The 14,439-nt window shown below is 34.4% G+C and overlaps 1 protein-coding gene and 1 pseudogene across 2 annotated transcripts in view; one reads left to right on the top strand and one right to left on the bottom strand.

The window, feature by feature from the left end:
* Nucleotides 1–14,439, top strand: part of WDR64 (WD repeat domain 64) — a gene marked incomplete at its 5' end in the record, with an annotated part of 149,491 nt that overhangs the window by 108,009 nt on the left and 27,043 nt on the right. Inside the window, 2 exons of the mRNA XM_079916450.1 lie at nt 1,132–1,237; nt 13,187–13,245. Coding sequence (XP_079772576.1) covers nt 1,132–1,237; nt 13,187–13,245 — 165 coding nt within the window. The remainder of the gene's footprint in view (nt 1–1,131; nt 1,238–13,186; nt 13,246–14,439) is intronic.
* On the bottom strand, nt 12,307–13,095 carry LOC307194253 (protein-L-isoaspartate(D-aspartate) O-methyltransferase-like; annotated as a pseudogene). Its single transcript has 2 exons — nt 12,880–13,095; nt 12,307–12,778 (listed from the first exon to the last, which is right to left on the bottom strand). The product of its transcript is annotated as a protein-L-isoaspartate(D-aspartate) O-methyltransferase-like (transcript).

Raw genomic sequence — 14,439 nt, 5'->3', positions numbered from 1 at the left:
AGTAGACTGATGATGATGACAATGAAATTTTTAGAGAGGCAAGGGAGGTAGCACCACTTGTAAGGCTCCTTTCTAGAGGGAAACCCAGAAAACAGCAAGTTTTGTATGGCAGATAGTGAGATCCAACAATACAGAACAGCATAGCTGTCTGTTGGATAAAACCTCCCAGTTGATCAGTTGACTCTTAACTTATTAATGAGAAACTCTTGGATTGAAAATGCTACAAAATATTGTAGCAATAATTTTCCCTGTGATGATCCTGGTATTTGAGCAGTGCTTTTTTTCTTCCCCGATAAATAGATAATAAAAGTATGAGAGCAATAGAAGGAGAAAAGGTTATATCTAACTAAATCATAGGAAACAAGCGGCAGATTCAAATTTTTTCTTCCTAAGCTTCGATGTTTAATCTCCAAGTAGAGAAATGTATATGAAAGTCCTTCCCAGTGATGACTTATACTAAATGCCAAAAAACACTCTGCCAAATTTCAATCCTTATCTTGCGCCAATATTCAAAATTAGATATTTCTGAAAAGACGAATACAATATTCTCGCTTAAAATAAGTGAGATACACTTAAATCTGAAAAGAATGTTTATTTAAAAGGAGAATATGGGGCTTCCCTGGTGGCGCAGTGGTTGAGAGTCCGCCTGCCGGTGCGGGGGACACGGGTTCGTGCCCTGGTCTGGGAGGATCCCACATGCCGTGGAGCTGCTGGGCCCATGAGCCATGGCCGCTGAGCCTGCACGTCCGGAGCCTGTGCTCCTCAACGGGAGAGGCCACGGCGGTGAGAGGTCCGCGTACCACAAAAAAAAAAAAAAAAAGAATATGTCACTGGAAAAGGGTTGAGGAACTGCATGAAAAGGGTCATGGGAAGTGAGCAAAAACAACCCTCAGGTATAGAGGTGATCTACAATAATCAGTCTAAATGCTTATAATTATGATAATAGTCTCCACTTTTATCAATATTTAATTTCAAAGAAATAAGTCCCTATAGATAATTTCAAATTATTTTTATTACAAAGAAGAGAATCATGTTACAATTAGTAGACATAGTTCTTTGGATAAATTATTTATCGAGAAACTCAACTCCAATATTGATATTTTATAGAATTTATTATCATACTTTATACAGGGAAGACTACTGAAAGATATTCTACCTTTCACAAAACATGCTGCCATTTCTCTGACATCACTGTATACTGATTCATGTACCAGGATACTACTGACTGGAAATGTGGGTAAGTCACTACTCTTATGTAGTTGGTCACAGGTATCTTAACAAACTGCATGGTATAAAAATGGATATAGGAAAATATGTGACATTTATTGAGACAAAAGGAAGGATGCCCAAGCTGTCAAATGAACAGAAGAATGAATGAATGTCAGGAAAACCTATTTCATTCCTAGCTCTTTATTTAAAGTAAGACATCTATTTCTTCCGTCTTTAAATTGGGTATAGGACTACCCATCCCCTTACTTTACATGTTGGGAAGAATGTAAAGTTTTCATTTTTAATCTTAAAAGGGTTATGTTGCATTAATCTTTATTCTAAAGGGAGCAATGTCATGAATTAGAGAAGAAAGAGATTATTTTTCTTACTAGGGGACTTTTTATATTTATTGTTATAACTACTACAGTTGGTCTTAATTCTTTCATGTAACACTATTCTTTTTTTTAATGCTTCCTTTCTATTTCCTTTCTTCTGTCTTTTGAATTAAGCTTAAGTTTTCTTTTCTTCTCTCTAATACTTTGAAAGATTATGTATATGCATAATCTTCTGCACATGCATATGTAAATACAGTTTTTAATTTTACTAGTGTTTACTTTTAAGTTTAAAAAAAATCAGCTTATTAGAAGTTAGACTGAAACCTCATCTTTCCAGGTAAACAGAAAGCTTAGCCTACATTACCTGTCTCTTTTTCCCATAGCCACTCCTTCACTTATTATTTGCTAATGTAATCTCGAGATTTGCATCCAGATACTGCTATTACATTAATATTTATATTTTACATCTCCTCTTTTAAAAATGTTTTTTCATTTCAAAAGTTATTTTACAAAAGTTGCAACAAATTATTTCATACCAACAATTATTTGAGTCTTCTGGAGATTATAGAAAATAATTGTTTATGTTTGCATTCAGTATTACCAGTAGGTTTACAATATTTATTTAAAGTTACCTTTACTTAAATGAACTTATTTACAAAATAGAAACAGACTCACAGACATAGAAAACAAACTTATGGTTACCAAAGGGGAAAGCAGTGGAGGAAGGATAAATTAGGAGTTTGAGATCAGGAGATACAAACTACTATACATAAAATACATAAACAACAAGGTCCTACTGTATAGCACAGGGAACTATATTCAATATCTTGTAATAAACTATGATGGAAAAGAATCTGAAAAAGAATATACATGTATAACTGAATCACTTTTCTGTACACCAGAAACTATCACAAATCAACTATACTTCAATAAAAATAAATGAATAAAGTTATCTTTATTTTATCTGTTTCTTATTGCTCATCACCAGTCCTTTTATACTCTGATAATCTTATTCTTGACTTCTTATTTTTATTTATCTGTCAATCTTCATAGTTTCCACAAACACTGTTTCTGTTTGTAGTAGAATAGAGAAATCTAAAATCAGGCAAATTGTGCTCCTTCTTGTATATTTTTGCACAAACTTTACCTTCTATATGGTAAGCCTTTTCTAACAAAATACATAGAACTAAAATTTGAAATTATCTACAAAATTCCTAGAATGCACCTCTTTTACGGTTATCCCTCTTTGTCTCTGCCCAGAACAATTTTTCTATCATGTAAGCCATCTACTTCTTGAGATTTGTAGTTTTTGCTGTGGCCTAGAAAAATAGGGTGGGGGTGCATTTGGGATCCAATCCAGTCTCATGTATATTATAATTAAAGAAGACCTCCTAGATTCTGACCTTAAGCTTCCTTTATCTGTGCTTTGGTGGATACTAGAAGAACTTTTATGGGGGTTGCTAGTGAGTCACTATTTTAATCAGGCATCCTCAGACACCATTAGTTGTTGCTTTTCTGTTGTTATTAAACAGGGTTTATCTTTTAGATCAGTTTTAGGTTCACAGAAAATTTAAGCATAAATTGCAGAGTGCTCATATACACCTTACCCCTACTGCCACACTGCACACAGCCTCCCCCATTTTCAACATTCTGCACCAGAGTGATACATTTGTTACAGTCAATGAACCTACACTGACACATAATAATCACCCAAAGTCCATAATGTATAATAGTCCAACAAATGTGTAATGACATGTATCCACCACTACAGTATCATACAGAGTAGTTTCAATATCCTACAAAAACCCTGTGCCCAGCCTATTTATCCTTCCCTCCTCTCTTAACCCAGCAATCACTGATCTTTAATGTCTTTCCACAGTTTTGGCTTTTCCAGAATGTCATGTGGTTGAAATCATATAGTATGCAGCCTTTTCAGATTGGCTTCCTTCACTTAGTAATGTGCATGTAAGGTTCTTCTCTGTCTTTTCATAGTTTGATAGCTCATTTCTTTTTAATGCTGAATAGTATTCCATTGTCTGAATGCACTACAGCTTATCCATTCACCTACTGAAGGTCATCTTGGTTACTTTCAAATTTTGGCAATTATGAATAAAGCTGTTATAAATATTTAGCTGCAGGTTTTTGTGAGGACATACACTTTCAACTCATTTGGGTAAACACCAAGGAGCATGAGTTCTGGATCTCCTGGTAAGAGTATGTTTAGTTTTGTAAGAAGCTGCCAAAATGTCTTCCAAAGTAGCGGTACAACTTTGCATTCCCACCAACAATAAATGAAAGCTCCTGTTGCTCCACATCCTCACCAGCATTTGATGTTGTCAGTGTTTTGGAAATTGGCCATTCTAAGAGGTGTGTAGTGATAGTGGCTTTAATTTCCATTTCTACAATGACATAAGATGTGGAGCATCTTTTCATATATGTATTGCCTTCTTCGATGTTGTGTATGCTCAGATTTTTTTGCCTATTTTTTAATAGACTTACTTGTTTTCTGATTGTTCTTTGAGTTTCAAGAGTTCTTTGTATATTTTAGATAAAAGTCCTTTATCAGATATATCTTTGCAAATATTTTCTCCTGGCTTGTCTTCTTGCTCCCTTGATGGTACTTTTTGCAGAGCAGTAGTTTTAAATTTTAATGAAGTCCAACTTATCAATGATTTGCTTCACAGATCATGCCTTTGGTGCTGTATCTAAAAGTCATTACCAAACTTAAGGTCATCTAAATTTTCTTCTAGGACTTTTATAGTTTTGCATTTTATATTTAGATCTATGATTCATCTTCAGTTTTTTTGTGTATGAAGGGTACAAAATCTGTGTCTAGATTGAGAGTGTTTTTTTTTAATCATGAGTGTGTATTGGATTTTGTCAGATGTTTTACCTGCATCTATTGATGTGATCGTATGATTTTTCTTCTTTAGCCTGTGGATATGGTGAATTGCATTCACTGATTTTCAAATGTTGAACCAGCCTTCTATACCTAGGATAAATCTGATTAAGTCATTGTATATAACTTTTTTATATTGCTTATTTTGTTGAGGAATTTTGCATCTATATTTATAAGAGATTTTAGTCTGTAGTTTTCTTTTATTGAAATATCTTTGTCTGGTTTTGGCATTATAGTAATCCTGGCCTCATAAAATGAGTAAATAACTATTCCCTGTGCATCTGTCTTCTGAAAGAGACTGTAAAGAATTGATATTCTTCCTTAAATGTATGGTGGAATTCATCATTAAACCCAAGTTGTCCTGATGTTTTCTGTTTTGGAAGATTATTAATTACTGATTTAATTTCTTTAATAATATAAACCTATGTAACAAAACAAGCTTTGGTAAATTTAACAAAATTAGAATCATTTCAAGCATCTTTTTCTACCACAATGCTATGAGACTAGAAATCAACTGTAAGGGGAAAAAGCTATAAAAAACACAAACACTTGGAGGCTAAACAATATGTTACTAAATAATGAATGGATCACTGAAGAAATCAAAGAGGAATCAGAAAATACCTGGAGACAAATGAGAATGAAAAGAGAACAATCCAAAAATCTATGGGTCACAGCAAAATCTGTTCTAAGAGGAAATTTTCTAGTAATATAAGCTTATGTCGGGAAACAAGAAAAATCTCAAATAACCTCATCTTACACCTAAATCAACAAGAGAAAGAAGAATAATCAAGCCAAAAGCTACTAGAGGGAAAGAAATCATAAAGATCAGAGCAGAAATAGATGAAATAGAGACTAAGTAAACAATAGAAAAGATCAATGAAACTAAATTCTGGTTCTTTGAAAAGATAAACAAAATTGATAAACCTCTAGCCAGACTCATCAAGAAAAAAAGAGAAAGGGCCCAAATCAGTAAAATCAGAAATGAAAAAGGAGAAGTTAAAATGGACACCACAGAAATACAAAGGAACATAAGAGACTACTATGAACAACTAGATGCCAATAAAATGGACAACCTAGAAGAAATGGACAAATTCTTAGCAATGTACAATCTCCTAAGATTGAACCAGGAAGAAATAGAAAATATGAACAGACAAATTACCAGTACTGAAATTGAATCAGCAGTTTTAAAACTCCCAACAAACAAAAGTCCAGGACCAGATGGCTTCACAGGTGAATTCTACCAAACATTTAGAGAACAGTTAACACATATCCTTCTCAAACTATTCCAAAAAACTGCAGAGGAAGGAATGCTTCTGAACTAATTCTATTGTACAAGGCCAGAATCACCCTGATACCAAAACCAGACAAAGATATGACAAAAAACAAAAATTACAGGCCAATATTGCTGATGAAAACAGAGGAAAAACTCCTCAACAAAATACTAGCAAACTGAATCCAGCAACACATTAAAAGGATCATACACCATGATCAATTGGGATTTATCCCAGGGATGCAAGGATTCTTCAATATATGCAAATCAATCAATGTGATACACCATATTAACAAACTGAAGAATAAAAAACATATGATCATCTCAATAGATGCAGAAGAAGCTTTTGACAAAATTCAACACCTATTTATGATAAAAACTCTCCAGAAAGTGTGCATAGAGGGAAACTACCTCAACATAATAAAAGCCATATATGACAAACTCACAGCTAACATCATATTCAATGGTGAAGAGCTGAAAGCATTTCCTCTAAGATCAGGAAAAAGACAAGGATGTCCACTCTCTCCACTTTTATTCAACATAGTTTTGGAAGTCCTAGCCATGGCAATCAGAGAAGAAAAAGAAAATGAATCCAAATTGGAAAAGGAGAAGTAAAACTGTCACTTTTTGAGGATGACATGATACTACACATAGAAAATCCTAAAGAAGCTACCAGAAAACTACTAGAGCTCATCAATGAATTCAGTAAAGTTGCAGAATACAAAATAAATACACAGAAATCTGTTTCATTTCTATACACTAACAACAAACTATCAGAAAAAGAAATTTAGAAACAAAACCCATTTACCATTGCATCAAAAAGAATAAAATACCTGGAATATATCTACCTAAGGAGGTAAAAGACCTATACTTAAAAAACTACAAGTCTCTGATGAAGGAAATTGAAGATGACACAAACAGACAGAAAGATATACAGTGTTCATGAATTGGAAGAATTAGCATTGTTAAAATGACCATACTACCCAAGGTAATCTACAGACTCAATGCAATCCCTATCAAAATACCAATGACATTTTTTCACAAAACTAGGGCAAATAATTTAAAAAATTTGTACGGAAACACAAAGACCTTGAATAGCCAAAACAACCTTGAGAAAGAAGAACAGAGCTGGAGAAACCATACTCCCTGACTTCAGACTATATTACAAAGCTACAGTAATCAATATAGTATGATACTGGTGGGAAAAAAAAGATACACAGATCAGTAGAACAGAATACAGAGCCCAGAAATAAACCCACACACTTATGGTCAATTAATTTATGACAAAGGAGGCAAGAGTATACAATGGAGAAAAGACAGTCTCATCAATAAGTTGTGCTGGGAAAACTGGGCAGCTACATGTAAAAAAATGAAGTTAGAACACTTTCTCATACCATATACAAAAATAAACTCTAAATGGATTAAATATCTAAATGTAAGACAGAAAACCATAAAACTCCTTGAGGAAAACATAGGCAGAACACTCTTTGACATAAATTGTAGCAATATATATATTTTTTGTATCTGTCTGCCAAAGCAAAGGAAATAAAAGCAAAAATAAACAAATGGGAACTAATTAAAGTTAAAAGTTTTGCACAGAGAAGGAAACCATTGACAAAATGAAGAAACAACCAAAATGAATGGGAGAAAATATTTGCAATTGATATTAACTGTATAAGGGATTAATATCCAAAGTACATAAACAGCTCATATGAATCAACATTAAAAAAATAAAACTCCAAAACTCGGACTTCCCTGGTGGGGTCATGCAGTGGTTGAGACTCTGCACGCCCAATGCAGGGGTCCTGGGTTTGATCCCTGGCCTGGGAACTAGATCCCACATGCATGCTGCAACAAAGAGTTCACATGCCACAACTAAGGAGCCAGTGAGCCACAACTAAGGAGCTGGTGAGCTGCAACTAAGGAGCCCATGAGCCGCAACTAAGGAGCCCAGCTACCACAACTAAGACCTGATGCAACCAAATTAAAAAAATAAATCCAATTTTAAAAAATGGGCTGAAGAACTGAATTGACATTTTTTTCCAAAGAGGACATGCAGATGGCCAACAGGCACAGGAAAAGATGCTCAACATCACTAATCATCAGCAAAATGCAAATCAAAACCACAATGAGATAACACCTCACACCTGTCAGAATGGCTAACATCAAAAAGTTTACAAATAACAAATGTTGGTGAGGATGTGGAGAAAAGGGAAGCCTTCTACACTGTTGGTGGGAATGTAAATTGGTGCAACCACTGTGGAAAACAGTATGAGGGTTTCTCAAAAAACTATAAATAGACCATATGACCCAACAGTTCCACTCTTGGGTATATATCTGAAAAAAACAGAACACTAATTCAAGAAAAATACACCTAATGTTCATAGTAGCATTATTTACAATTGCCAAGATATGGAAGCAACCTACATGCCCATTAACAGATGAATGGGCAGAGAAGATGTGAGATATATATATAATGAAATACTACTCAGCCATAAAAGAGAATGAAATTTTGCCATTTGCAAAAACATGGATGGACTTGGAGGGTATTATGCTAAGTGAAATAAGTCACACAGAGAAAGACAAATACTGTATGATATCACTTATATGTGGAATCTTAAAAAAAACTAATGCATATAATAGAAGAAAATAGAGAACAAGCTAGTGGTTACCAGTGGGGAGAGGGAAGCAGGGGGTAAGATAGGAGTAGGGAATTAAGAAGTACAAGCTATTATGTATAAAATAAATAAGCTACAAGAATATATTTTATAATATAGGGAATATAGCCAATATTTTATAATAACTTTAAATAGAGTATAACCTTTAAAAATTGTGGATCATCATGTTGTACACCTGTGACATATAATATTATACATCAATTATATCTCACTTTTTAAAAGTTTTAAAAATGTAGGCCTGTACAGATTGTCTAGCTTCTTGTGTGAGTTTTGGCAGATTGTGCTCTCATGGAATTGGTCCATTTAATCTGGGTTATTAAATTTGTGGGCATAGAGTTCATAGTATTCTTTATTATCCTTTTAGTGCCCATGAGGCCTGTAGTGATGTCCCCTCTTAATTAATGATATTAGTAATTTATGTTTTCTCTCTTTTTTCTTAGTTAGCAGTGCTTTATCATTTTATTGATCTTTTCAAACAAGCAACTTTTGGTTTTGTTGATTTTTTTCTGTTGATTTTCTACTTTTAGTTTAATAGATTACTGTTCTAATTTTTATTATTTCTCTTCCTCTGCTTACTTTGGATTTAATTTACTCTTCTTTTTCTAGTTTCCTAAGGTGAAACTTAGATTATTTATTTTAGATATTTCTTCTTTTCTAATATATACATCTAATGCTATAAATTTCTCTTATAAGCACTGTTTTCACTGCTTTCCACAAATTTTGATAAGGTGTATTTTCACTTTCATTTAGTTAAAAATATTTTTAAATTTCTATAGAGATTTCTTTATTGACCTATTATTTAGAAGTGTGTTGTTTAATCTCCAAGTATTTTGAGATTTTCCAGCTTAATTTTTGTTGTTGAGTTCTAATTTAATTCCATTGTGCCATTTCTTACATTGAGAGCATACATTTTATGATTTCCATCCTTTTAAATTTGTTAAGGTGTGATTTATGGCTCAGAAAGTGGTCTATCTCAGTAAATGTTCCATGAGAGCTTGAGAAGTATGTGTATTCTGCTGCTGTTTGATGAAGTAATCTATGGATGTCAATTATATCCATGTTGATTGATGGTGCTGTTTAGTTCAACTATGTCCTTACTGATTTTCTGTCCATTTCTGATAGTTGGGTGTTGAAGTCTCCAACTATAAACATGGATTCATCTATTCCTCCTTGTGATTCTGTATTTTGATGCTCTATTATGCACATACATGTTAAGGATTGTTATGTCTTCTTGAAGTATCAACCCCTTTATCATTATGTAATGTCCCTCTTTGTCCCTGATAATTTTCCTTGCTCTGAAGACTTCCTTTTTGAAAGTAATAATAGGTACTCCTACTTTTTTTTTATTGGTGTTAGCACAATACATCTTTCTCTTTACTTTTCATCTATATGTGTCTTTATATTTAAAGTGGATTTTTTGTGGATAACATATAGTTGGGTGTTACCTTTTATTCTATTCTGACAATCTCTGTCTTTTAATTGGTTTATTCAGCTGTTGACCTCTAAAGTGATCACTGATATAGTTGAATTAATATCTACCATATTTCTTACTGTTTTCTCTTTGATGCCCTTGTTTTTTGTCCCTTCTTTTGTCTTCTACTATTTTTCTGCCTTTTGTGGTTTTAAGTGAGCATTTTATATGATTCCATTTTCCCTCCATTCTTAGCATATCAAATATACTCCTTTTAAATTTTTGTTTATTTATTTGTTTGTTTTTGAGTGCAGGGCATGAGTCTGTTGCTGCTGCTGGCACTGAGTGGTCAGAGCCTCGGCCTGGCCTGCCAACCTGGGCATCTCTTCCCTGACAAGCACCCTGCACCTCGTTATCAAGTAGCAACCATGGAACATTTTCTTAACTTTTAAAAGTGGTCTCCCCAGAATTTACAATATATATTTACATCAAATCCATGTCCACTTTCAAATAATAACACTATACCACTTCACAGGTAGTGCAAGTACCTTATAAGATAAAAGTATTCCTAATTCTTCTATCACTTAACATCCTTGCTGTCTTTCATTTCAAGTATTCATAAGCTATAATCATCAAATACAGTTGCTGTTATTATTTTGAATAAACTGTTATCTATTAGTTTTTATCTTCATTCTTTCTCTTATGCATGTCTTTCTTTATGTAAATTTGAGTTTCTGACCTGTATCTTTTTCCTTCTCTCTTAAGAACTTTAAAAAACAGTTCTTGCAAGGCAGGCTTACTGGCAATAAAAACTCTGTTTTTGTTTGTCTGAGAAAATCTTTATTTCTCCTTCACTTTTAAAGAATAATTTCTCAGGATACAGAATTCTAGGTTGGTGGGGTTTTTGCTCAACGCTTTAAATATTTCACTCTATTCTCTTCTTGCTTGTGTAGAGTTTCTGAGAAGTCATATGTAATTCTTATCTTTGCTCCTCTAAAAAAGGTGTTATTTTCCCCCCTCTGGCTTCTTTGAAGATTATTTCTTTTCTTTCTTTTTTTTAAAAAATTAATTAATTAATTTTTGGCTGCGTTGGGTTTTCATTGCTGCACACAGGCTTTCTCTAGTTGCGGTGAGCGGGGGCTACTCTTCATTGCAGTGCACGGGCTTCTCATTGTGGTGGCTTCTCTTGTTGCGGAGCAGGGGCTCTAGGTACGCGGGCTTCAGTAGTTGTGTTTCGTGGTCTCTAGAGCACAGGCTCAGTAGTTGTGGTGCACGGACTTAGTTGCTCCGCGGCATGTCGGATTTTTCCGGACCAGGGCTCGAACCCGTGTCCCCTGCATTGGCAGGCAGATTCTTAACCACTGCGCCACTAGGGAAGTCCCTGAAGATTATTTCTTTATATTTGATTTTCTGCAGTTTGAATATGATGCTCAGTGTAGTCATTGTTGCTTTTTTAAATCTAATTTTTGTAGCTATCATTTGGATTGTAGGATTTGTGTGTCCATAACAGCTTGGACTCCATTTGGTAGTGGTGTATTCATTTCTATTTCATCTACCCTGATGTTTACAACAACTTTGAGTGTATGAGGCAAAACATTATGACTTATTAAGCTAGAAATGAAAAGGAATTTCTACATGTAAAAATTGATATGAAACTTCGTCTTTCATTTCTGGTTTCTCAGATTCAATTTTTTCTTTTTTTTCCTCTTTCACTTTTAACTTTATTTGGCAAAGCAGCACTGCATAAACTGTTCAGTAACTAGGACGCAGCTTACACAGCATGTTAAATCCATATACATTATCAGCAGCAAATTAGAAACAGAGAAAACAATACTGAGCTACAAGTCTCCTATAACTTTTAAAGAAAGGAAGAACTATGCCAAGTATGTCCAATCTGAACAGCTGTTTTAAAGGAAATCACTTGCCATCTTCTTAAGTTTTAATATTTACAAATGCTTAGTTTTAAGGTAACAGAGCAGCTGATTGTATCTACATGCCATTCTATGACACCACGTCAAAAGCTTTAAAAAGGGAGCTCATCTCTATTTTCTTTGTAGCATCGAACAGACGTCCAAAATCCAAGAAACTTAACTTGTGAATGGTGGTGTTATCTGATACACAAAAGCAATCTGATAAATTCACATCAGAACAGAACTAAGTGTCTAAGAAAAGAAAAACCACTCCTCAAAATCAATTCACAAACTAAGTTTTCCACTTTGCAGAACCCCTCCTTTTAATATGTAAAGTAAAATGTGGGCATGTTAAAGTAATAATACACAAATTTATACTTAGCATCCTTCTTCTACCAGTTTGGCTTCTGTGCCTCTTTGAAGGATTAGAAATCCCACAAAACCACACATTTTCATGCTGAAAATAGTGTATGAAAGCCCAAAACAAGCTGTGATGCTGTTGATTTTCAAAAAGCTTTAAGGACTGAGGTGAGCAATCCACTGTAATATTATATACAGGTCAAGCTGATGTTGCTAAAAAGCAGCAGTTCGTCCCTAGACCACTGTGGGGTTTTTTGTTTTTGTTTTTTTTAATCTGTTAAAGCCATGTATATCACTGCCATCTTGTAGCTTGTCACACTGTTCCAACATCTGGTTTCCACCTGCAGGACCAACCGGTAATATCAATCTTCCACCAGGCTTTAACTGGTCTATTAGAGCCTGGGGCACAACTGGGGTTGCAGCTCCTACACGAATAACATCATACGGGGTTTCTTCAGCATACTCCATTCTTCCATCTCCCACAACAAGTTGCACTCTCCCTGAAAACAAAAGCATTGGATAATCTACTAGCTCTTTAATGTGATCAATTCCTATGACTTTTCCACTAGATCCAACTTCATGCAAAACATGAAGAATTCCACTTCCATATCTACATCAAAAGCTTTAGCTCCTTCATGCAATTAATCAAATAGAAGTACAAGTGCATATGCATACATGTGTGGAGCACTGATTTTTGCTTGGAACCCTATTGATTGTTGAGAATCCATATAAGGGTTTCATCTTGCATAGTGGGAGTGGTCTGTGGCCAGCATTACTTCAAATACTTTGTCTTGATGATTCCATTTTTGCGGAGGTTGTGGATTTGCTCCGAGTGGCTGGCACCACCAGATTTTCAGGCCATCGCTAAGAACACTCAGAGCAGGCACAGGACCACGTCCAGCGCAACAACGGTGCCCAGCAGCTTCCCAAGAGTGAGAACACTTCCCACATGGTCACTGCCTTGCTCGCGTCCCTGCTGCAGCTGCCGCCACTGCACCTCTCAGATACTATTTTATTTACCATTTTAAATGCCTGATTCAAAACAAGTCTGAATAGTATTTACTTAGACAACAGAATATCTAATTAAAAATTCCAATGTTTAAATTTCACACAGAAGGACACGTTATCCTTTGCAGTATTAGTTCCTTCCTGGATCCACCTCATGATGAAAAGGTAAGAACTTTAGTTTTAGTTTAATTAATGAATCAATTGAGCTAGACACCACAAAAGATAGAAATACAGGACACAACTGCCTATTCTCAAGTCATATATACTACTATTGAAACTTAAGCTATATGGCAAATAACAATGGTGTACTGGAGAAAATAGGGGATGAATGAGTGAGTGAGCAAACCAGCCACTGGTCACTCTGCATCTGTTTCATGTTTTGACTTATTTGTTAGAGTCTATGTGGAAACCCAGAGCTTAAAAGAATTCATACATCATCTAGTCCTCCAGTCATTGTCTATATCTTATACAACTTCATAGAAGAAAGTTCCATAACCTTTCCTTTCAAGCCCAGCCTAGTTCCCAGACATTATTATTTTCAAGAAAATCTTCTTCCCCTCTAGTCTAAATCATCCTTATAATTAAATATATACTATTCTATTTTTAGTGTTAATGCAATGTAAATGTCAACATCCTTATTTGTTAACCATTTAAATATGCACTTCTTGTGTGTATGTGGATATGCAAATATAACTACATATATTATAAAAACTAAACATTAATTAAAGAGTACAGCAAAGAAGCACTATTTTATCATAGGCCTATTTCCCTTAAAGTTAATACTTCAAATCCAAAAGCTAAATATTTACTTAAATAATAATGTTTTGGTTTTGGATTATTGGTATTAATACTAACATATGGATACGTGGATTAGGATAGGATTCCTGCAGAGTGTTTTAGAATGATTATTGTTTCAAACATTATTTCATTTGATCTATGGGTTTTCTTTCTGTTTCCAAGAACCAATTATTGTTTTTATAATGTTCAGATATTTAGCTTTAGTATGATTATCTTCAATTTGCAGAGGGGAAATCAGAGTGGCCTGCCTGGGATCACATCACAGTTAATGATGAAGTCAGGGCCAGAACCAGGGTTCTTGTCCTCTAATCTAATGCTCTTTCCATATCTAAAACATACAGCTAGCAAATGGAAAACAGTAAGTTTCAACTTACTGTTTCAACTATAAGGCATGTTATGAGCGGAACAAAAACAATCATATGCTTGAACCATCTATGAGTAGAGGGTTATCTAACTGTTTTCTCTTACTCATGATGATTATCAATATTCTATTAATTTGAGCAGATAAAAAATACAATTCAAAACCTACATTTTTGCAAATGGACTTCCTACAAACTGGCA

The sequence above is a fragment of the Stenella coeruleoalba genome, assembly GCF_951394435.1.
Source record: "Stenella coeruleoalba genome assembly, chromosome: 1".
Lineage (NCBI taxonomy): Eukaryota > Metazoa > Chordata > Mammalia > Artiodactyla > Delphinidae > Stenella > Stenella coeruleoalba.
Note: the sequence above shows the minus strand (reverse complement) of the source record. Positions and strands in the feature narration are given on the sequence as shown.